The sequence below is a fragment of the Colias eurytheme genome, chromosome 15 (assembly GCF_061535395.1).
Source record: "Colias eurytheme isolate Ceu_HAF_F1 chromosome 15, ilColEury1 Martin Lab GWU primary, whole genome shotgun sequence".
Classification (NCBI taxonomy): domain Eukaryota; kingdom Metazoa; phylum Arthropoda; class Insecta; order Lepidoptera; family Pieridae; genus Colias; species Colias eurytheme.
In genome coordinates, this window is record NC_142994.1 from 6,175,576 (window position 1) to 6,200,546 (window position 24,971).

At 34.4% G+C, this 24,971-nt stretch overlaps 2 protein-coding genes across 2 annotated transcripts in view; both read left to right on the top strand.

Annotated features, from left to right (window-relative positions):
• The first annotated feature begins 1,920 nt into the window (after positions 1-1,920).
• GlnRS (Glutaminyl-tRNA synthetase) lies at positions 1,921-9,955 on the top strand. Its single transcript, XM_090110072.1, has 12 exons — positions 1,921-2,148; positions 2,233-2,631; positions 2,734-2,851; positions 2,953-3,318; positions 3,701-3,888; positions 4,128-4,354; positions 4,619-4,755; positions 5,420-5,591; positions 6,465-6,702; positions 7,361-7,506; positions 8,525-8,714; positions 9,830-9,955. The coding sequence occupies exons 1-12, from the start codon at positions 2,032-2,034 to the stop codon at positions 9,875-9,877; spliced, it is 2,346 nt and encodes a 781-aa protein (XP_089966198.1). The 5' UTR covers positions 1,921-2,031; the 3' UTR covers positions 9,878-9,955.
• A 1,416-nt stretch (positions 9,956-11,371) lies between these two features.
• The window catches only part of Rab3-GEF (Rab3 GDP-GTP exchange factor), a 30,966-nt gene continuing 17,366 nt past the window's right edge, over positions 11,372-24,971 (top strand). The window contains exons 1-18 of the mRNA XM_090110531.1: positions 11,372-11,685; positions 14,680-14,882; positions 15,616-15,796; positions 15,973-16,114; positions 17,356-17,488; positions 18,011-18,168; positions 18,865-19,115; positions 19,341-19,593; positions 19,852-19,978; positions 21,515-21,606; positions 21,955-22,174; positions 22,293-22,451; positions 22,735-22,945; positions 23,368-23,469; positions 23,585-23,670; positions 23,757-23,942; positions 24,402-24,521; positions 24,689-24,823. Coding sequence (XP_089966657.1) covers positions 14,781-14,882; positions 15,616-15,796; positions 15,973-16,114; positions 17,356-17,488; positions 18,011-18,168; positions 18,865-19,115; positions 19,341-19,593; positions 19,852-19,978; positions 21,515-21,606; positions 21,955-22,174; positions 22,293-22,451; positions 22,735-22,945; positions 23,368-23,469; positions 23,585-23,670; positions 23,757-23,942; positions 24,402-24,521; positions 24,689-24,823 — 2,658 coding nt within the window. The 5' untranslated portion in view covers positions 11,372-11,685; positions 14,680-14,780. The remainder of the gene's footprint in view (positions 11,686-14,679; positions 14,883-15,615; positions 15,797-15,972; positions 16,115-17,355; positions 17,489-18,010; positions 18,169-18,864; positions 19,116-19,340; positions 19,594-19,851; positions 19,979-21,514; positions 21,607-21,954; positions 22,175-22,292; positions 22,452-22,734; positions 22,946-23,367; positions 23,470-23,584; positions 23,671-23,756; positions 23,943-24,401; positions 24,522-24,688; positions 24,824-24,971) is intronic.

A 24,971-nucleotide genomic window follows, 5' to 3' on the forward strand; every position in this document is an offset into this window, starting at 1 on the left:
ACTTATAGACCGGGAGATACTGACACAAAATTTCGAGTCATTTGTAACAAGGATGGCGGTTCTACAGGGGTCTTAGTACGCAATGACAAAAAGAAAAATGATGGTGTGAACGCTGGTACCGGTGGCTTAGTCGCGTGGGCGTTTGTCGAACTCGTCGGAAAAATAGCGAAAGTCAAACGATTTGTAACACAAAAATTTTAGAATTTACCGATAGCCCATAAAAAAGTAGTAGGCGGTAGTGTCATGCCATACTTTTCCGGTGTGACTTACAGCCCGCCATACCGACGCGAATGTGTTGATTTAAATAAAACAATCATTCAACCATTTGTACCAGGCTAACTTTTGCACAGGTAACTATCGTCGTGCAGCCATTTACGAAAATCGCCATGCCATACTTTTCGGACGATTCCAAATGGTCGCCATACCGCCGAAAATCTGCAAAAAATTTTTATTTCGCCAAACTTTTTGTACCAGTATTGCATTTGGATTTTTGGAGAGTATTTGATAAAATGTGACCATTATTATATTTGCCATACTTCTAGTAGGGGGAAAAAGTGCTGTCATACTTGAAAACTTAATTTATTATTAATTTATATAAGTGAAGATTTCCAACACATAGATCTTTGAAATTTTGTATTTATATTTGTTGATCCTCAAACTTACAGGAAAAATAAGTGCCATACTGTTACAAATCGTTTGACTTTCGCTATTTTCCGACGAGTTCGACTAACGCCCACGCGACTAAGCCGCCGGTACCAGCGTTCACGCCATCGTTTTTCTTTTTGTCATTGCGTACTAAGACCCCTGTAGAACCGCCATCCTGTTACAAATGACTCGAAATTTTGTGTCAGTATCTCCCGGTCTATTACTTAAATAAAAAAAAACAGTAACATTACTGTTAAATAAAATAATTGCTATATTTTTTTCTGTATGGCTGTTTGTCGGTTTGTCTGTTTTTATGTGCGTCAATCACGTAAGAACTACTGGGCAGATTTTAACAAAATTTTTTTGGTGATAGACTAATATTAGGCCAACTAAATGGCTACATTTTATTTGAAAACAAAAAAATAGGCCTGGCCTGGCTTTTAATTCCTGTAACCGTGTAAATGTAAGAAAATTAATTTCATGAATAAATAATTTAATGAGTGCCATTAGAAAGGTACCAAGTACAATGTAGAGGTAACACTTCTGTAATCAGTAATGTGCAATATTTGAAAACTAATCAAACACTGGAATAAGTAGGTACTTTCTTGAAAGGAAATTAATGGATTTTTAGTATATTAAATAATCTATTTAATAGCTATAACTTTTCTCACAGCAAGAGCTTACATTACTTAACATAAATTACCATATTTTGTTAAATAGAGTCACGATACTGTCACGTCATAGAGTAAGGCGACGATTTTTGTATATTTGAATCTAGCCAAAGAAGATTCACTTCTGACACGTGTGCTCGGCACACACGCTCTTTTTTTCATGCTGTACAATAAATAATTAAGCCAATTATTTATCACAGTAAACGACTTTACCTAAAGGTCATTATTTGAGAGGTCTTTTATTTACCAGCGACAATGGGAGCACTGTTTTAAGTGGTACAAATAACAAAACTTTGTCATAATAATATATCAAGTGACATTAGTAGAGTACGTAAGTGATTCCTCCCGCCGCGCCGTCAGTTGTGTGATTTGTTAAAAAACAAAAAGTGTTATAGTGCGTTATACAAATATATAAAAAACACTGTTGGAACGATCTAAATAAAGGCAAAAGAAGGAAAAATAAAAAAATAAGACTTGGCTTAAAAGGCTTGCAGCCAGGCTATTATATCTTCAAAAAAAAAAATCAAGTGACATTGACAGTTTATCGTAGATTGTCAATTTAGACCTCTCACTCTGAATCTGTGATCTGTCTGTGGTTTGTCAATTGTCATTTGTCATTTGTTAATTCATCTCTGCAAAGTGCAAATCTTAACATATTGGGATTTTTATAAGTTTAATTAATGAAGTTAACATAAATAATTTATAATTATTTAAAATGACACCAGAGGAAACAATTGAAAACTTTAAAAAGATTGGTTTAAGTGAGCAGAAGGCAAAAGAAACATTAAAAAATGCAAACGTTACCAAGTTTTTACTACAGATTCTGAGTGAGGTTAGAAATGTACCGATATTTAAATTTAATACTATAATTGAGTGCAATTACCTTTGGTTTTAAACATCTGTTGTGTTTTTTAAGGTTCAACTAGACCAAATACCGTCTGGAGCAGGTTTACTCTTGTACCATCTGGCTACTAAAATTAAACCGCAAATTGCCAACAAGTTGTCTTTTATATGTAAGTACATAGCTGAGGGCAAATTAGATTCTACATTGCGAGTTGATGCCGCCTTAGACTATGCTCTCAGTCATGTAAGTGAAGAAAATATTAATAGTAAGGATTTCGAAAATGCGTGTGGTGTAGGAGTTGTAATAACACCTGAACAAGTAGAACAGGCTGTTGAGAAGCATATGGCAAAATATAAAGATGAATTACTTGAAAAAAGATACAGATTTAATTCTGGGATTGTAATGCAAGCTGTAAGAGCCGATTTAAAATGGGCTGATGGTAAAGCTATCAAGAATGAAGTTGATGTGCAGGTAAGGAATTTTTATTTTATTTTATAGAGTAATATCTAGAATTAGAAAGTAGTTAATTATTTTATATAATACTTCATTACTTCAGCAATTATTGTTTCACAGATACTAGATCTTTTGGGACCCAAAACCGAGGCAGATTTAGCTCCAATTCCTAAAGCTGATAAAAAAGCTAAATCTAGTAATGAAACCAATAAAAAACCTAAAAAAGAAGATGCTTCTGGTTAGTCAATTTTCTAAATTTTTAATATAAGTGATTAGTTAATATATTATGTAATAAAAAAAAGTATAAACATAACTCTCTCGTCTTGTGAAAAATTTCAGATGCAAAAGTTACTAAAACTGATGAAGCACAAGATGTGGGTGGAGCTGTCTCAATATCAGAATTGATGAAAAAGTTGCCATTCCATGTGCCCGGTGAAAATTTCAAAAGTGATGGCTATGTAGTTACCCCAAACACAAAGAAGTTACTGGAAGAACATCTCAAAATTACTGGTGGGAAGGTTCGCACAAGGTTTCCTCCTGAACCCAATGGTATTTTACATATTGGTCATGCTAAAGCAATCAATATTAACTTTGGATATGCTGCCGCTCATGATGGATTGTGTTTCTTAAGATATGATGACACTAATCCTGAAAAGGAGGAAGAGAAATTTTTTGTTGGCATCAAAGATATGGTAGAGTGGTTAGGTAAATAACAATTTTTATTAAATTGTTCATAAACATGTTGATTTTAATTAAAATGAAGTTAACATACGTTTGGATTGTGTAACCTGCATTTAATAATTGTAATTTAGATGGAGATATAACATTTAAATACTTACATAATATGTAAAAAATGTTGTGTGGTTTTATGAAACCACGGTAAAAGTGAAACTGTTCGAACGGTTCCGAACACTGCTTTGTGTAGCGCATGTCGCGTGACGGTCGGCTGCCGAGTAGGTATACCTACTCGGCAGCCGCGATACAAGCGACATGCGCCACACAGACCAAAAAGTTTGAGACGATGTAATAAAAATTTCACTTTAAAAATTGTAAATATAAATGATATTGTTCATATTTCCACTTTCAGGTTATACGCCATACAAAATCACTCATTCGTCTGATTACTTTGATCAGCTGTACGAATGGGCTGTGAAGTTAATAAAGAAAGACTTGGCATATGTGTGTCATCAAAAAGCTGAAGAAATTAAGGGCTTTAACCCTCCACCTTCACCTTGGCGTAACAGGCCCATTGAAGAAAGTTTGCAATTGTTTGAGGTAAGAATGGTTATAATTTAAATTTAATATGAACTTTTTAAACCACCACCTTGGTACAGTATGCTGTTTAATGTTTATAGTTTCTCTACATTGTAGGCATTTAATAGGTTTCCTTTAAAGCTTTTGCATGAACATTAATTTGAAATTTGCTTTTTGTATAGTAATTTTATTGAAATGTTTTGTCATATGTCAAACATCTTGTAATTTTGGGCTTAATTGAATGAAACATAATTTTTCAGGATATGAAAAATGGCAAAATAGATGAAGGAGAAGCTACTTTACGAATGAAAATTACTCTAGAAGAGGGTAAGCAAGACCCAGTAGCATACAGAATTAAGTTCAAACCCCATCATAGAACTGGCAATAAGTGGTGTATTTACCCTACTTATGATTACACACATTGCTTGTGTGATAGCATTGAACATATTACACATTCTTTGTGCACTAAGGAGTTTCAGTCTAGGAGGTTGGTTATAATTCTGATGTTTATATTTCTAAATGCCTGTTTTAAATATATTAGTGTGTAAATAATAAAAAGAATTATATTGAAATATAATGATAAAAAAATATAAATAACAGTTTATTTTACAGTTAATAAATGCATTACATACTTAATGTTAATTTTTAACACTGTGTCTGCATATCGTATTATTTTTATATTTAAAAATATATAAGTAAAGAATTTGTTTTTCTATAAATTTATAAAATAAGATTTTCAAAAAATATTTAGGTCATCATATTACTGGCTGTGTAATGCCTTAGATATCTACTGCCCTGTGCAGTGGGAGTATGGAAGACTCAATGTTAACTACACTGTTGTCTCCAAAAGGAAGATTGCAAAACTTATTGATGAAGGCATTGTAAATGGTATGTATATTCAATATGCATATTTAATAAAATGTGTCTCATTTAATCATTATCATCAGTTCTTTATTGTTGGCTTCTTCCTGTTTTCTAGGCTAGCATAATATATAATTTATCTTGTATATTAATGTGGATAGCCTCAATGCATTATTTTCTTTTCAAATGCGTTACAAACACTGTCTTTTGTCCTGTTACTTCGCTCGTGTATCTTCACTTTATTGTATAACGGCCCTTCGCATATATTGTCTTCTTTATTCATTTTGTGGCGAAACGCAAACAAAGCAATTTTCACATTATTAAATACAAAGTATGTCTAAGTATGATTAAAGTATTTTGGTTTAGTGGTTCAAACGTGAAAGCGTAATAGACAGAGTTCCTTTTATATATATTTACTAGCTTTCCGCCCGCAGCTTCGCCCGCGCATTCAAAAAAAAAACCCGCATAGTTCCCGTTCCCGTGGGATTTCCGGTATAAAACCTATCGTATTTCCCGGGGGCCGGGGTAAAAAGAAGCCTATGTCCTTTCTCGGGTATCAAAATATCTCTATACCAAATTTCATGCAAATTGGTTCAGTAGTTAAGGCGTGATTGAGTAACAGACAGACAGACAGAGTTACTTTCGCATTTATAATATTAGTATGGATTAATTGACTACTCCCTGTGTATAGACTGGGACGACCCGCGCCTGTTCACGCTGACGGCGCTGCGTCGCCGCGGCGTGCCGGCGGGCGCGGTGAACGCGTTCTGTGCGGCGCTCGGCGTGACCGGTGCGCTCGGGGCGGTCGATCCTGCGCTCTTGGATGCCGCTGTACGGGATCATCTCAATACTGCTGCACCTAGGTATTATACCTACACAAGTGGAAATAATTATGAAGAGACCATTTGATAAGTTTTTGAAACAACACATTGTATGAGTCGTTAAGTTTCTATATCTTATAGACTACAAGCCCGCATATGAAAAAAATATGGGTCAAATGAACCACCACGGGTCATATCTAGAACGAAAGAAGAGCAAAAAATAATAAGATTCATCACTATGCCGTCACTTGTAAGCTGTCCAACTGAGTGCAGATGAGAATTGAAAAGTACAGGTAGACTTGGTAAATTTTGGTCATATATTTTTGTACGGCATTCTTAACCATCGATAGATCCATTAAAAATAATAAGAAACCGCTCAGTGCCGTACAAAAATGTTGGTCCACCAAGTCGGAATTTTTATTTAATTTCCGAGAGTTACCGGTAAATTTGGTCATTTGACCATGCCGTACATGGTCTGTCTGTCATATGCGGGCTTGTAGTCTATTATACAAAGGGTATATTCGTGCTATTCTTATAAAAACAAGCAAAAATTATATATTGTTTTTTAAAGTGAAACTTTTATTACATCGTCTCAAACTTTTTGGTCTGTGTAGCGCATGTCGCGTGACGGTCGGCTGCCGAGTAGGTTTACCTACTCGGCAGCCGACCGTCACGCGACATGCGCTACACAAAGCAGTGTTCGGAACCGTTCGAACACTTTCACTTTTACCGTGGTTTCATAAAACCACACAACATTTTTTTATAAAATACAATTATTACTCAGTGTACTTAAGGTTTTTGAAGAATTCATGTTGTGTTCACATTTGAAAATGTTTTAGTTTTGGACATTTACACATTTTTATTTTGTTAAACCAGCCACACAGACAAATTTCTCATATCTCATATCTTTCACAGAGTAATGGTTGTCCTGGAGCCACTGAAGATCACAATCACCAATTTCCCAAGTGACAAGCCAATTTCGGTAACAGTGCCTGATTTCCCCAACGAACCTACCAAGAGCTCCCACCAAGTTGTATTGGATAGAACTTTGTATATTGAGGCCAGTGACTTCAAGGAACAACCGGAGAAGGGATACCGTAGACTCACGCCTAATCAAAGTGTGGGCTTGCGACATGCAGGATACATAATTAAGGTAAGGAGTTGATATTTTTAGTTAAAGATTATATAGCATACGCTTAACTTTAAGCACATATGTGAAATTGATAATTAAATTGTTTATTTATTTCCGCTTCATAAACGTTATAACTGCGATAATAGGTCTAGAGTATAAATGCGAAATTTCCTGCATATCTAAGAAATAAAAAGGTATTTGTGATTATGGCCCAGCGTAAAAAGTTTCTATTAAAAAATCAATATTTTTTTTTCTTTTTAAATCAATTTATAAAATGAAAATGCAAATAAGCCTTTTTTAAAAGCATTATCTTAACTTTGTTTTTATTCAATTTCATGCAAAATATTAGCTTAACATGCTGTAATCTACTTACTTTGTCATTAGTTTGAGTACTGTATTCCTTTTAAATTCACGCGATAATCTAGGCTTGACATACTTTTGAAGTATTCTGTGATGAAAACCATTGTGTGGCAATTTACAAAATACGCTTTGATGCTTCGAAATTAAGAGTTTACAACGATATGCTGTATATTTTTATTCTATATTTACTAAATAAAAACATACTTATTTCTGAAATAAGTACATACATAGTATCTGTAGATTTTAGAACAAGAAAAAGTATATTCAGAAAATGTTACAGAGTATTAAATTTAAACTTATCTTAATTTTTTTATCCCAGGTGTCGAAAATAATCAAAGACGACAGCGGCAAAGTAATCGAGGTTGAATGTACGGCGGAGTCGACTGAGTCAGCGGAGAAACCCAAAGCCTTTATACACTGGGTGTCTCAGCCAATCAGTGTTGAAGTGAGATTGTATGAACCTTTGTAAGTAAATCTATACTAATATTAGTATAAAGAAGAAAGGTTTGTAATTATGTATGTATGTATGTATGGTTTTCACGCATAAACTACTGGACCGATTTGGGCGAAGCCGGGGCGGACCGCTAGTTTAATATATATTTCTCTTTCAAAATGAATTTATGTAACTTCGTAAACTATTAAAAAGTATAAAGTCAACTTTATGCGTTACTTTTAGTTCCAATTTTACAGTATTGCACATGATAGTGTAAATGGCGGCTAACGTACTAGCCTCATTTAAAAATTAAAGACTTTTTTACGGATTTTAAACGCGATTTATTCATTAGTATATGACGGAAGAAGGGCCCCAAAGGCTATTTTTAAAAAGAGTGACGTCAGCAATTCTGACGTCACCATCATCAGAGCAGACGCTCATACTCGAAGTAGAACGCCTGTAGGTATTTTTACTGCCTTTTTAATCTACGTGGAAATTATAGAGAGAGCTCCGATCGCTCCGACGGCCGGCGAGTGAATGTGCTCTGTGCCGTCGGGCGATCGCATTTAAAGCAAACCATGACTCACAAGAGTGTTTCCACTCGAATTTTTACAATGAATTTTTATCATTTTTAACAAAGATTAATTATTTAGTTAATTTAATTATTTCATTAGTGGTTGATTAATGAATCAACCACTTATTTAAAAAGATCAAAGTAAACTTTAGCTAGTTATAATTATTTAGTAGATTGAGGGTAGTCGTTTATCGTCGTTGCGCCGACATATACAATCCGACATTTCGAACACTCCAGCCGATGTAATTAGGGGCCGGGAACTGAATTTTTATATAATCAAACACAAGAAAATTCTATTGATGTTTGTAAACATTGATTTGAAATATATGTTGTTTTTCCAACATTTATACTTCTACACAGACCACAAATTTTTTATGACATTTTAAATGGGTGACATATCTGTCGGTGTATATTGGTTCAGGACCAAATTTAAAAATGTTTTAAAGATAATTTGAATGTATGCTTTATTACCACAGATTCAAACACAAAAACCCCGAAGACCCCGCGGAAGTTCCGGGCGGTTTCCTCTCCGATTGCCGTAACGATACGTTGTCTGTGGTACGCGCGTTTTCTGACGCGTCACTCAAAGGTGCTAAAGTATACGATAAGTTCCAGTTTGAGAGGATTGGATACTTTTCCGTCGATCCCGATACTGATTCGTCTAATGTGAGTATTCTTTTGAAGTTGAAATGTTTTTTACATGTGATGTGGAGGTTATGGTCGCAATTGTCTATGATCATAGACATCTGTCAAATTTTTAAAGTTGTTGATGTTTTAATAAAGGTATTAAAAGATGAAATGAATGTCTTATATTTGCAAGTACTGTAAACTATAATTATTAATTTAAGATCTGAAAATAATGTTGAAATTTTTTTTAAATTGCTTTAGCTCCTCTAAAGTTACCTGCAATAAGTATAACAAAATCAAAAAATTCGCGATACTATAAACTCATATTTTACAAATATAGAAAGTTTTAATTTTAATTTCATGGACCTGAATAGATTTTGCGCTGCGTTAGCACTTAGCAGCTATTTCCCTCGCTTATATAACTATAATAAACGAAGCGTATTAAAACTGCAAAAGTGGTTATGTCATGCTTGGAAATAAACCTATTTCACCTTTGCCCTATTTATGTGAAAGTTAAATTCAGTGATTTAAGTTTGTGGAAGACATTTAGGGCGCGTTCCCACTATGTCGTAACGACTAATTTATCGTTCGACGACTGTCGTCTTTACCTGTTCCCATTATAACGATTGTTTGTCGTCAACATTTTTTATCGTTTAGCGACTGTCGTATCTAGCTGTTCCCATTGGATCGCGACGACATTTTATCGTTTCCTGGCAGTCGCTTTGTCGTTTACACATCATCAGCAAGCTACAAATCTAGTCGCCTCTGCGTTCGCTTGGTGATTACTAGTGCGTTTACTCTCCTGAGTTCAATGGACGTCATAGAGTTGCCGTCCACGATTTTTTATCGTTTTACGACTGTCGTGCTTGCCGTTCCCACTGTCACGACAAAGTGTCGTCACTGCAAAAACTGTCGTAGACGACAGTAAATTGTGTCGTTCTAAATGTGAACACCTCCATTTAAACATATAAGCCACGACACTTAAAACTACACGATTATCTGTCGTCACGACACGGTGGGAACGCGCCCTTAACTGAAAGAAATTAAGTCGTAGGTACAATATTTTATTTTTAACCTTCGGCTATCAAATAATTGTGTTCTTTTTTTATTAATTTTATAACTTTTAAATTATGATTTTTTTTTTGTATTTACAGATCGTTTTCAATAGGACGGTGTCACTGAAGGAAGACAGCGGGAAGTAATGTTTGTTGTTACTGTAATAATTGTCAATTTTATGTAACCGTTTTGTAATTTTTATGTGAAATAAATTATTTATAAAATTTTATGCATTTTATTTTACGTAATTTCATTCATGTGATTTGAAACATAAAATATTAATATGATTAGTATAGTATAACTCGTGGTATAACTAGTCTTTCTCCCGCAGAATAAATTCCTCTTTCATACGATTCTTAAATAAAAACGCCTGTCGTTGAATTATATTTTATTCAAGACACAGATAGCTGATGACCTAGATTTCCGTAAAAAATACGACAAAGTAAAAAAGAAAAACCATTTCACGTTTGTTTATTCCTTGAATATCTCCCGACACGAAATTGTATTCTATAAAGACAGATTTTTATTGTACTTATTATAAATATAATCATCACTGCATAGTTTATAATAAAGTCGTTTTATCAGTCCCTATTTATTCTTAAATATGTATTTAAAACTACGCAACGGATTTTGATGCGATTTTTTTAATAGATACGAGTGATTCAAGAGGTTTTAGTATATAATGAATCAGGTTTTAGACAAAGTGGGCGAAGAAAATAAGAGATATTTCATAAAATGATACGGCATATCGGCATATAATCAAAAGGATTAGCACTAAAAATTGTAATACTAACGACATCACTTGGGCTAAAATTTTCATAGATAATTGGGCCACAAGAACGGAATATACATACAAAAAAAAATCAATACGTTACATAAAGTGAAATATCGAATATCGTTCACGCCTATAGCAAGTTTATCCATGAACGCGACCTTGATCTAAAAATATAGCCTTTTGTTGCTCAAATATTTTTTGATTGTACATATAACCTACACTTTCAGCAGATATTACGGGATAAAAATATACATGGAAACTTTATTTACCCGTCTACATTAATATTATAAATACATTTTTTAAGTAGACATTTTTGACCGATTTTGTAAAATACAAATGCTTTCTTTATTTTCCCATCTGGAAAAGTTGTTGAACCGTATTGACGATGGTTGATAATGATGATCTTAAAATTTAGAACTAGGTAATATTAAGAGAAATTATGTTAATTATGTAATATTGTTAAACTTAATTGCGGTTTTGGCTTTCATTCAGTGTAACTACTTTACATACTATTAAAAACATGAACGGTTAATTAAATCTTCCATCTATTTATTGTAATTTCTTCTATATTATGTTAAGAAATATAGCTATTTAAATCTTAAGCAGATTACGTTGGAATGCCTTCACAATTGAAAAAATTAGGTTACCTAGAGCAAAAGCTCTATGATATTTTTTTTTAAGATTGGTTACGAGAGTAAGGCGTGTAGCATTGATTAAATTATATAAAGTGTTAAAAAAACTTATTTTTAAATAATTTCGCTTTCGTGTCCAAAAAATAAAAGCTTTCATTTTAATAATTTATTTTATGTTTTTGTCGGCGAAATATGTCGCTTTAATATAGTTAATAATACTATCTTTGCGTCTAATTATTTACGTAGACATCGTAACCGCAATCAATTATCGCCTGGGGTCGAGTGTAAAGTATGTGTGTATAGTCGTGAAGGGCGACTGTACGCAGGCCTCGGACTGATAGTGTTTGTGATACGTAGAGCGCAAGGGCGGGCGTTATCGAGCGTGGGCGGCCGCGCATGTCACTACACTCGCCTTCGAGCCGCGGCCTCGCGATATGCACTACGCGGCATATCCTACTAAAATACTAACCGCACGAATTACGCTCGCGTGCGACAAGCAAATAACGCGTAGAACAAACAATGCGAGCCGCTGCAATATAAGTTAGAGGTAAGTCCCACATGATTTGCACTCTACTATTCATAAATAGGGTTCAGAAATACTCTTTTAACTGCTTCTACGAAAAAGCTAAACGTTGAATGACGTAACTTTTTACATTATTCTGCTCTTAATCGTTTTAATTATATTTCACGTTCCTTTAAAAATATAAAGTGTAGTGCAGTAAAAGCCGAAGCTAGATACTTACCTAAACTTACCTACTCGATTTTTTTGCTTAAACCGGGGGATGGGTATTGGGTACGTAAATTTGTAACGCTAAATATATGTTAGTTTAGTAGTAAAAATATACTAATAGAACTAATTTTTATCCTTAAACATTATTACAAAATTAAACATATTCGCTGTTGATGTATGTATCTAGGATATATTATGCAGATGCTATACAAAACTTCTCTTACGTTCAGTTCAAGGTCAAGTGGTTCATTGTATGAGTATCCAAAGATCATATTTGGTTATAGAAATTAGAATAATCAATAACCGTCTGTAAACGACTATCCGAAAACGTCTGCTATTTATATTCGTATGACGAAGGCTTTTGGTATGAACTTAGTAATTATTTCTTTTTTTTCTATTGATCTTAAAGTGTGGTACTTACCTATAACTTATATTTACATAAAATATAGAGTATAACTTTTTACCTGCTTACAAATTTAACTTTACCAAAAAAGAACTGGAACGTTTGTTTTTACCTGAAATTAAAAAAAAAATCGTAATAAATTTTCCATAAAGTTGGATATCAATGATATCTAACGAATAAAACAGATTCAAATTCAGTATAATCCTACAAGGTAAAATTAAGCAATTTATGGACCCTGTTTCATGCTGAATAAGGGATCTTTTATGTCTTAAAATCCCAGCCCCTAAGGATTAGTAAATTGACGAATGAAATTACATTTTAATCTACGAATTAATGTCGAAGCATATCTGCGCAAAATCATGATAGCTGGTATATGGGATAAATCTAATTTTAATTTTTTTTCAACCAACTTAAAAAAAATACAACAGACAATAAAAATAAATACTAAAGACGAATTGAAAACCTCGTAGGCATTCAATTCGTCTGTATTTTTTTTTTGGTTATTTACCTCAGAACTTTCCTCTGGGTTAACAAAGGGTTAACCAAATCGGTTATGATTAAAAAAAACTGGTATCTTCCAGGTGATATAGTTATACCTAACTAGTAATTGTTTGGTGTAGTTCCGACCATTTGAAGGCAATTTACTTTTAAAGTGAAACTTTTATTACATCGTCTCAAACTTTTTGGTCTGTGTAGCGCATGTCGCGTGTATCGCGGCTGCCGAGTAGGTATACCTACTCGGCAGCCGACCGTCACGTGACATGCGCTACACAAAGCAGTGTTCGGAACCGTTCGAACAGTTTCACTTTTACCGTGGTTTCATAAAACCACACAACATTTTTTTTTTGTTAAAAATGATTATGTTATTATTTTTATTAAATAATATTAATTCATTATAAAAATTAAAAATCATGTCAACACTTAATTCAATGTATAGTTACATTTAAAAGGTCGTTGTGTTTATTAAAACTCCCTCCTGTTGTAAACTTTGATAACTTATATATATGCATTATCCGGTACATATTATCTGGTGTTATCAGCAACCATGGACTCAACGCCATAATGCTGGTGCGATTACTCAAGTGGGGCAAAATTTGCATATCGGCATTCGTAAATTGCGTATTTCCTTTTCTATTTATGTTAAAAAGTTTTCTATTTTTATTCACGAAATATTTTTAACGTTAAGTATTTAGTTTTTTTCAGTCTATTTTTACGTTGGCGTACACGTAGAGAGAAGTTGGTACTGGTCTTTTGGCCTAGATACATGGTGTTCCAGTGATCATTTAACAATACAATCTGCCAAAAAATGTAATAGTTTTTGCTTTGTAGGGAATCAAATCAAATATCTTTACATTTCACATTTATTTCATATTTTCGATATATTTCTCTATTAAAAGCTATAATGAAAAAAAACTATCTAGTATATATGACCTTTCCTGATTATTCTCCCAAGTATAGTTTTTTTTTGAAAAATACTAACTAATAATTAAAAATAATTTGAAAAATGTAAAGTTCACGACAACTATACCTACTATAACATATTATAATATGGCCTCTGAAAAGATCAATTGCTGGCTAATTCAAGCCTATTATAACCCTATAACCTCCACCTACGCCCGTCTAACATTACCATGGACGTCACCAATATGAAACAGCATGACTAATTGTATGGAAACAAAGCTTTCACTTATTATCTCTCTCACTTACAGAATGACGTATTTGAATATAGCGAAATGACGTCAATATATCAATAGGCAAAGGCGATTTCATCGCATTATTCTATTAATGAAATCAATAGAAACTTATTGCTATCACTTCTTTAAATCAGATCAGGATCTTTAGAGATGCATTCTTTTCATTGAGATTTAGTAAGTATCTTAGTATCTACCTCTCCATTTATATACAGCGAAGCCTTCATAATTTTTCTTTTAAAGTTATGAGATAGCGAAAACATAATATTAAAGGCGCCAAGATCAATATAACCTTACCCACGTTAAATATAAAAGGTATTGTTTATTGCATATTTTACTGCCCTTGATGAAACTTCTGATCGTAAAGCGGTGTTGAGAAAGGAAACCTATAAAACGAACTCAATTTAATACCCGCAACCTATAAACAGGACACAATAAAGAGGTATATTGAATTTACTGGTGATAGAACCTTCAGGTTGACATTAACTATTGCATTATTCAATTAATCCTCACTCTCGCCACACACCCTGCCACGGAAGTACTGAAGCGAAATTAGGTCAGGAAATACGGCCAAGGGCAGCGAGTTTCTGTAGTATTAAATATTGTATGTCCCATTTTAAATATTGATTTCTAAACCAAGTTTCTTAACTGCTATACTAATTATTCCACTCTTGACTCTTCAATGTCAGTGTGAAATTCGTCAATTCTTTGTTATAGATATTCAAGTGATAATGATGTCAAGCAATATTATAGTGAAGTATGAGTACAGTAGTTCTATTGTATAAATTCGGGCGACATAATACAAGCATATCACGAGCATGGATGTTCAAAAGCAGCAATTATGTCCGCGTCTGGTGGATTATCTAACTATAGTTGGGGCACGACCCTACACCACTGGAAAAGGATTAGCTCCTGTACAGGTAATTTTTGTTTTCTATAAAATGATTAATAGATGCAGATTATAAAAAATCTAGTCTATTAGTTCGTGATCTATGTGTGGGTAGAAAACTTCTTATTTCTGATAAGTTTCGTTCTAAATGTAGAATTAGAACTTATGCAAATTTATTCAAATTCAGCTCTGAAATATTTAAAGTAAATTGTGTTCTGCTATTCTTAGAATGTATTGATGTCTCTCCTGCACTATTATCTGTAACTGACGGGTTATTGTGCAAACCTGAAATATTTACATTCAATTTCAATGTTAAGTTTATTTTGATGTAATATTGTTTTCTCAGTGGGTGGCTTCTACGTAAATGAAGTAGGTACATATTATATCCTGAGGTTAACGTAATATTAAAATTTACATAAATGAAATAGAATAATCGATTTCATAGTACTTGAACGTCACTTTTATTAATTAATAACTATATAATAATAGAACTAACAAATAGGTTATAATAATTAGTTCTTCAACAACTTCGTCTGCTTTCATTTTTCGGGCTACCCGGATTTTCGCCTCGACGGAAAACTTTTTCCAAAATAAACATAGGCTTTCAGAAGCTAGTTACAGTAAAAGTATTGCTTTGTTATACATATAACATAATACTTACTTAAGTGCTATTATTTATGTTAAAATCACTTTAATATTATAGCCCAAATATGCCCACAAGCTTGGGAGTCTTAATGCATATTATTTGTTCTGGCTTATTTCAGGCACCAGAACTTCTCCGTCGGTATCCACTCACCAACCATGACGACTTTCCATTGCCACTCGACATGGTATATTTCTGTCAGCCTGAAGGATGTGTGTCGGTGGCACAAAGGCGACAGCTTGCGCATATTGCAGCTAGAGATACAACGTCTTTTGTTTTTACGCTCACGGATAAAGATTCGGGTAAGAAATTTACTACTTTACTTTTCTTTTAGTTAATCAAGTGTTCTTTCCTCATTAGGAAAATAATATGCTCTTAGGCTTGTTATATTCCTATGAAAATGGGTCAAATCCGATGTTATGTCATTCTTAGCTATCATTATTTAAAAAAAACTATAAGTTTAATTGCTATTTGTTAGGTAAAACCCGTTACGGGATTTGCGTGAACTTTTATCGTGCGGTGGAGCGCGCGCCGCCGCCGGGTCCCCGTGAGCGTGGAATATTGAGACGAGAGTCTTGGCGCAAATCTATGGAAAGAAGTTCTGACTCTGCATTCTCCAGGTGAACATTCTTTACGTCTACCTACAATACATTTAATAATATTCTCTTTTATTAATGTCCCTAATTGCCCTATTTTATTTAACTAATTCATTCTAATTTGTTTATTTCAATAATTGAAAGCATTAATAAGAAAAAACAGTTTTTGTTTTAAAGAAACGCCAATTTTCTGCAGCACTAAAAATAAGTGAGATTCTTCAAAATTTTCTGACCTTTAAAGCTGGCTTTCTTTTCATTCTATTATTACTCAAATTGGAATAAACACTATTTTGCACTATAACTTAATCATTGTATTTAACGATTATGTTTATTTCAATAGTAAAACATTTATAACAAATAGTTTTTACTTTAAATAAACATTCATTCGGCATCACTAAAATAAGTGAGATTGTTAAGCTGAGTATCGACTTCGCGCTCCAAGAGGTCGAACATTGGCGCGCGCTCCAGCCGCGTGAAATGGATACCAGTTTGGAACGCGCGCCAAAATGTTCGTTGGAGCGGTCGAACGCGGAGCGGTCCGTTCCGTCGGGTGTCGGTTTTTTACCGCGCATCAAACGTGGCGCGCGCGCCAATGGAGACGGGTTTGTCGTATTTTTTGTGTTTGTTGCGCTCCGAATAATAATTCTGGGACTATCCTTGATAATATAGACTGCTTTGAAACTCTGAACAGGTATTGCAAGCTTGTCTCTAGCCATTCAGTCACTGTAATAGCTTCGCGAAACTGGGTGTCCATTTTTTTCACCTTTGGCTCTATCAAGTTATGCAAGTAATAAAAATCTTCTGTAGACATTCTTTTGAAGTTTTTTATTGTGTCTTCTATCACTTCGAACAGCATGTCTCTTATAAGTGTCACTCCATACTGCATTTTTTTTCGGTACAGCTCTTTTATCCACCAACGCACTTGACGTTTCTGTTTTTTCTTTTTTATTATGCTGTGTATAATAATTACAATAGCTGCTGCTGCTCGTACACGACGCTTCCATGATGAACGGTCAAACACTGGAACAGTTGCCACGCGCGCCAGGCGCGCTTAGTTGATATACTTCAATTATTTGGAACGCGCTCCGCGGAGCGCACTCTCGGCGCGGTCATTCATGGCGCGCGCGCCAGGAGCGCGAAGTCGATACCCAGCTTTATAAATTTTTTTGGTATGCATTTAAAAGCTCGTTTCTCCCATTTCGAGGCAAAATTATAATCTATGTAGTAAAAATATAGTCAACAACTAAAGCGAGCATTCGTTCCAGTGACTATAGGAGCAGCAACTTAGCGCCGAGCGACTCGGAGCGCGAGTGCAGCGCGCCGCGGTTGGCGCCCGCACCTGATTCTGAAAGTGGCGGTGAACACTCGCCCAGTCCACGGGCGACTAGGAAACGCCAGGTTAGTTATTGAATGTAAATGAATGTTTTATTATTTGATTGCTTATCTGATAATCAGTTATCTGTAGATGTCATTTTACTGTTTTTCAATTAATATATTAATCTCTAGTCCTAATTTAGAATTTTTGGAATAGGTTAAAATATAATATTAAACATTTGAAACGGGTCATTTATCCAACGTGCATGTATGCTTGCTAAATTAAAAAAAAATATATTTTTTTTAACTTTAATCAGTTAATGCAAGTTCCACGGAAAGGAAAGAAGAATCAACGAATTTCTTCAATTTTTATAATTAACTATAATAGCATAAATTCGCAACCAAAGAGGTTAAATAAAATTCATATTCCATGAAAAAAAATATTAGTGGCCTGTCAGAAATTTGGCGCGCGAGCTTTAATAAAAAAAAACATAAGTATTTGAATTTATTCTATAGTTCGTTCTATAGTGAGTCTACGAAGTTAGTTAGTTAGTTCCTTTGTCTTCAAGGTTATATATTTGACAGCTATTTATTTTCTTGTTTCAGCGTATCCGTAATCATTCATTAACCTCCCTTTGTCTTTTATCTCATCATCCATTCTTCTCAACATTCCGAGAGTGCCTATTTATCCTTAAAAAGTTGATAGATGCCTGTAATGAGTCTTCCAGTCCGCGACGCGTTGGCGCGTCCAGACAAATATTTAGGTGAGTCACTTTTTCATGAGTTTCATATACAAATAATTCCTTAAAATTTTATCAAAGCTGAAAGTTTGTAAGAACGAATGAAATATTTTTTTGCCACCCCAGTCAACAAACAAAGAAACTCAATTAAAACCAGACAATATAATTAAAACAAAAGAATATAATTAAGACAGTTGTAACTAATACAATTAAAACAAAAATATTAAGAAAAAGAAAACATTTTAAACAAAAAGTGGAGTCAAATGAACCAAAGAAAAAAGAAACAAAAAATGTATGATTGAAACTGTTTCTTGCAAACCAACTGATTTGATTTATAAATATAAAATTGTTAGAAATATAGATTGTATACTGTGTATATATAGATAATAAAAAATGATATTTTTAATCTGTGTGCAGTAAACTAGTACGAATAAATTGAAAAATCAAGTTACTGTACTGACCTTTCCAAACTTATCTATACTAATATTATAAAGAAGAAAGGTCTGTATGTATGTGTGTATGTATGTATGTATGGTTTTCACGCATAAACTACTGGACCGATTTTGATGAAATTTGGCACAGATAATCTTTAGACCCTGAGAAAGAACATAGGCTACCTTTTATTGCGAAATATGTACCACGAGCGAAGCCGGGGCGGACCGCTAGTAAGTAATACTTTAAAAGTAACAAATATTAAGTATGTATTAATTTCGTTTACAGAGATACAGTATGGTCCGTATTAACCGGCCAAGCATACGACAATACTCCCACGATAGTGTTACACGACGTAAAGGAGATCGAGACATGGATACTGCGACTTCTTTCCGCGCCGGTCCCAGTGCCGGGGAAAACTCGCGTGGAGCTAGAAGTTCTGTCCAATACTGCACACGCGCCGCTTGTGTTTGCGCTGCCCGATCATACGCGGTTCACTCTTGTGGACTTCCCTTTGCACTTGCCTTTGGAATTGCTTGGTAAGTTAACGAAGATATAAGAATAGGAAATGCATGTTATATTAAAGTCACTGCCTGTAAAATAGAAATGAAATAAGAACTTACATTCTTGCTTAATAATATTGTGTTTTTCAGATCGTGTTTGGTGGAAGAGTTTCACATTGAACATGATAATTTTAAGTTATTGAAGCAAATATATCTACATACTCATTTATACTAAAAAAAATGTTGTTTTTTCCTTACCAGGTGTGGATACCTGCCTCAAAGTGCTCACTCTAATTCTCCTTGAGAACAAAGTAGTAGTACAATCGCGTGATTACAACGCCCTGTCGATGTCCGTAATGGCGCTGGTATCTATGCTGTACCCGTTAGAGTACATGTTCCCAGCGATACCATTGCTACCAAGTTGTATGAGCTGTGCAGAACAACTGCTATTGGCTCCTACACCATTCTTGATTGGAATCCCGGCTACTTTCCTTCAGTATAAGAAGAACTTTAAGTGAGTATTGGTTTTGATTGATGAATATAATACAGGTCTTCTATTAAACTTGTATAATTAATTATTTCTGAAACCTAATAATGACTTATGACATCGCCTCTAAATATCAAGAAGGTGAGTAAAGCTATCTCACTAATTGTTCATCTCAGAATCATTTCATTCTTAATGATAATATGCTATCCGTATCTTTTAAAATTTACTCTTATTTTAGTCTACATACATTTTACGTTATTAAATGATGTAACAATTTCCTTTTAGGTTACCAGATGACATATGGTTGGTGGATCTCGATGCAACCAAATTAACGTCTCCAACTGGAGCCGATCAAGATCTTCCGCCACTCCCGGAACCAGAAAGTTCAGTTTTAAAGAGTCATTTGAAACAGGTATGCGAATAATATGTGTAAAATGTATAATGTGTCTGTCTGTCACCTTATCTGTCCTGCACACGCTCAAGTGCAATATAAATGTGGCTGGGCCGTTTTCATTGAATGCATTTGTTTAATTAGAACATTTATTTATTTACAATAAACACTTTTATGTCGCACTTTCGATTGTTAAAAGAATATAAAGTACACATTGTTGTAATAAAAATATTTAAGTATTTTCTGAGTTGAAGTGAATTTAATGGTTGACTAACCTTTAACAATCGAATTTGGTCTATTAAAATACTTGTGTTTCTTTGACCTTAAACCTTAAATCTTTTCTCTGACCTTAAACCTAGAATCACTAACAAAACATTTCACTTTTCCCTGTCGCACTAGGCTATGCAACTCATGGGGGCAGCTGGAACTGGAGTAAATATCTGTACTCTTTTTACATGCACACTTTCACTTTATACTACTATACTACACTTTGCATTGGTTGAGTTTGTGCCAGACTCTTAGATAAAATACTTATAACAATATACCAATCCATATATAAACGCTGAATAAATTAAACGTCTGATTAAAGGTGCTTAGGTCTGAAATGTATTGTTTTGCCCTTATAGCTTGCTTGTCTCATTTCTATAGTATAACTTTTGGTTTCTATTGATGTAATCAAGCATATTAAGTTTGAAGATATCTCTGTTAGTAGATACCATTTATTGGCCTAATAAATAGATGTTGGATGATAAAATGGTTACCAAATACATATAATTTGCCAAAATTATACTATAAAAAGCAATTGTAATTTATAAAACGATTACCTTCGTTATATTTTGTTAAATAAAATAGCATGTTTAAAATAAACAAAGTATTTATCGTCTCCCACGTAAATATACACATTGGCATGACTGAAACTTTTATAAACATAGGTACATAAACATGATAAATTATGTATTGAGCTGAATTTCAACACATTCTATGGCGTGGGTGTCGGTATTTTTATTCTGTATGAATGTGTAGATAGATAAGTGCTCCTACTTGTATGACGTAGGTTATAAAGTAGTTTAAAGCATAGTAATAATTTATTCTACTTCTATTTCTAGATGGACTTACAAGCTATTTATTTACTCTTTTAATTTTATTGGATAAACATCAACCAATATTATTTGAAGTTAAATATTGTTATTTCTTTGGATTTTGTATTTATACTATACTGCTATTTGTTTTGCGTAGGACATTACAGATATTAAGATTTCGCTTGATTGATTTGATTGTAGTTTTTTAGCCAGGTGGGTATAGTTGGTATTCGAATTTTGATGGTCTTACGAATACCGAGTAGATAAATAATAGCAATCATCCATTAGATTGCATCGTAGGATTATTACATTTGCATCGGATGCCGTTTTTGGAAAAGGAAGGATATAATATAGACATAATATGAAGGTTCTACGACCTATGTATTTCCTCAGTTGAACGTGTATCTCAACCTTCTTCAATATGGGGTGATACAGAAATCTTATGACGTTGGGTCTATAATTTTGTTTGTTTTAATAGGCACTAAGCAGTCTCACAAACACGTCCGCTGAACAAGCAGCCGCGCCCCTTATGCCGTCTAGAAGAGATAGTGTCGGAGGAGCTACACTCAAGTAAGTTTCTTTTTCTCGTTTGACAATATGGAATAAGATTAGTCTAATGCCAAAAATTTTAATAAATTGAGCTTACTTCAACTATATTTGTTCGGGAATGGGTGCATAATTCAAACACGGTGAATTTTTTATGACCTGTCATAAAAAATTCACCAATGAGATTTATTTTTTTATTTTGTTAAATAAAAAAAAATGTTTGAGCTGTGCTACTAGTAATTATCAAGTGAAAAATACCTCTATAGTCAAATCGAGCACTTTTTAACCGACTTCAAAAAATAATTATGACTTAATTCGTTTGAATCAATTCAATCCAATTTTTGAGTACATTTACCATGCCTTGATTCACAGAGTCCAAAACCCAACGTTCAAAGACATCCAAGGCTCGCACAGTACGCCGGAAAGTCGGCGAGTATCTGTGGGTAGCGCAGTGCACTCGCAGCGGCACTCATTCGCGTCCGCGCACTCGCCGCAGTCGCACGCGTCGCCCCACTCCCCGCAGCAGCCCTTCAACCCGCTCATCTATGGGAACGATGTGGACTCCGTGGACGTGGCTACTAGAGTTGCAATGGTACAAAATAAATAAATAATTTTGCAATTATATGTTCAGTTAAATTCATTTGTAGTTAACTGACATAAGAAATTAGGCTCAAGATGTAGCAGTAACTAAATAATACCATTCTTTACAGGTCCGTTTCTTCAACTCTCAGAATGTGCTGGCTAACTTTATGGAGCACACTCGAACGTTGCGATTATATCCCAGACCAGTTGTTGCGTTTCAAATCAACAGCTTTCTTCGGTCACGTCCTAGAACATCTTCCTTTTTAAACAAATTTGCCAGGACACAGGTAAAAATCTCAAAGATAACATTGCAATTTTTATAAACCTAATCACATTTCTTTAAACGAGTAAAAAAATATCTCAAAGATAACAATGAAAAATCACAGAAAAGGACCAATAGCCACACCCTTTATCTCTAAACTTACACTCTTCAATTGTTAATAATATTTTAACAGTGAATGTGAACTTTAATTACAAACGACGCTCTCTTGGTAGACATGACAATACAGACATGTATTTTTACTTCATACTCTACAATATAACACTAACAATAAACCTATCCCGCCACAGGCAGTAGAGTTCCTAGCAGAATGGTCACTCACTCCCCATAACGTGGCATTCCTACGCGTGCAAACCGGCGTATTGGACCCTCGTCAGGTTGGCGATAAGCCCAAATGGTTCGCCGATACTTTACAGCCGGTTCGCTTCGCTGTATGGGATGACGGAAGTTCGCTTAATGGTGCCCTGAGACAACTGCAAAGACAGGAGAACCAGCCCACTGGTGAGCTTTTGATAGGCTTTGTTTCCCTTAACGCCATACAACGTGGCTTTCTTACGCGTACAAACGGGCGTATTAGACCCTCGGCAGGTTGGCGATAAGCCCAAATGGTTCGCCAATACTTTACGCTTCGTTGTATGGGATGACGGAAGTTCGCTTAATGGTGCCCTGAGACAGTTACAGAGGCAGGAGAATCAACCCACTGGTGAGAACTTACGAAATATAAAAAAGAGGAACATTAAAAGCCAATAAAAATTGTTTAGTGAGCTGATTTTATCGACTTAAATGGCGAAGCTATAACCCTATCTGACATTTGACCTAATAATTTTTAAAATAAAGGATTTAGTAAAGAGAAAATCATATTAACACAAATTTTAAAAATTTATGTAACTACGATTGTATTGATTCCATTTGATTACTTTCAGATGAAAGTGGTTCCGATTCAGATGGAGCAGAAAGCACGAGCTCTTCTTATTCATCTCTCAGTGATTTTGTTTCGGAAATGGCTTCTTCAGATCTATCTCCAGGTAAAAACTATATACATACTATGTTCTTAAATTTAATACCTTTAATTATTTATTAATTTTAATAACTCTACATTTCATATCTTTTTGGTTCTATTCAATATTTGAAAATTTTCAGGTGGTATGCAACACGTTGTCGGAGAAACTTATAACGCTGTTGTACAAGTTCCAATGACGCTTTCTTCGTCTCTCGATCCTAAAACAGTAAGCATAAAATTACCCATACATAATAAATTTTCTATAATTTGGTTATTGAATTTGATTGATTTTAAAAATACTCCTTGCACCAGGTGTATAGCCCACCATCGTCACTTATGTTTGGAGATGAAGAAGTCGAGGAACGCAAAGAACAAGGGCGGGAATCTACATCTCCTTCACCTTCCGGCTCTAGTTCTGAACACAGCGATTTGTCTGAGGATGAAGTTGTAGAAGGCAAAGATGATGCTGCTGATCATGCACCACCTGTTAAAAAGAGTGTAAGTTTTTATTCAATAAAAGCTTTCCGCTCTCGGCTTGTATAGGAAAGAAAAACCCGCATAGTTCCCGTGTCATTCTGTGTTCGTTCTTAGGTCTTTTTGTACCAAATTTCATCCAAATCGCTACATCGGTATGGACGTGAGGAAGAGAGATACAGTTGGACAGAGTTACTTTCACAGTTATAATATACTTAATCATCATCATCAGCCCATATATTATGTTCCCACTGCAGGAACACGAGCCTCCTATGAGGGTATTTATAAAAATAAGTAGGGATTAAAAAAGTACAGGTGACTAAAATTAACGGTGGAGTTCGATTGAATTTCAACATAATAGTATTATTGAAAAACTGCACCCCTGGTTGGTAACTTAAATGTACGGTTGATAATGATAAGAGCTGAAGCGAAATCGACTCGTTATTTTGAAAAGCATACATAACATATACATATATGTTATAGGACACGGACAGCGGTAGTTTCGGTCGGGAGTCTGACTCCAATTCTACCACCACACCGGCTACCGTTGTTAGAGCCGATCATACTCCCTCACATAGGACGCAATATGCTACAAGAACTAAGGTATTCTTGGCTTACTGATCCGTTTCGATGCATGACAAGTTAGACTATCCTTTTTCTATATTCGGATACCGTAGTGTCGTAGTCTTTTCTTTTAAAACACTTCTTTCCGATCTCAGAAAAAATAAAAAAACGCATTATTATTTTCTTAATTTTTCGTTTGTGTTTAGAGTTCTGGTAGTGGAGTATCACGACAAGCTTCGCAGACTTCGCTCTTGGAACAATTCGCAGCTCAGGCTAAAGAGTTAGTACGTGAAACCACTCGGCAGAGCAGTCAAGAAGGACTCCTGGCTCATATGGACAAGGTAATGTAGAACAATATTAATAATAATTAATGACATGAATTATTCATGTCTTGTACTAAGACAATTGCAAGATGGTTGATGTCGTAGATGTTTTATTTTACAAGACTTATTTTGATATAAAAAGCATTGTATGTATTTGTAACCGGCG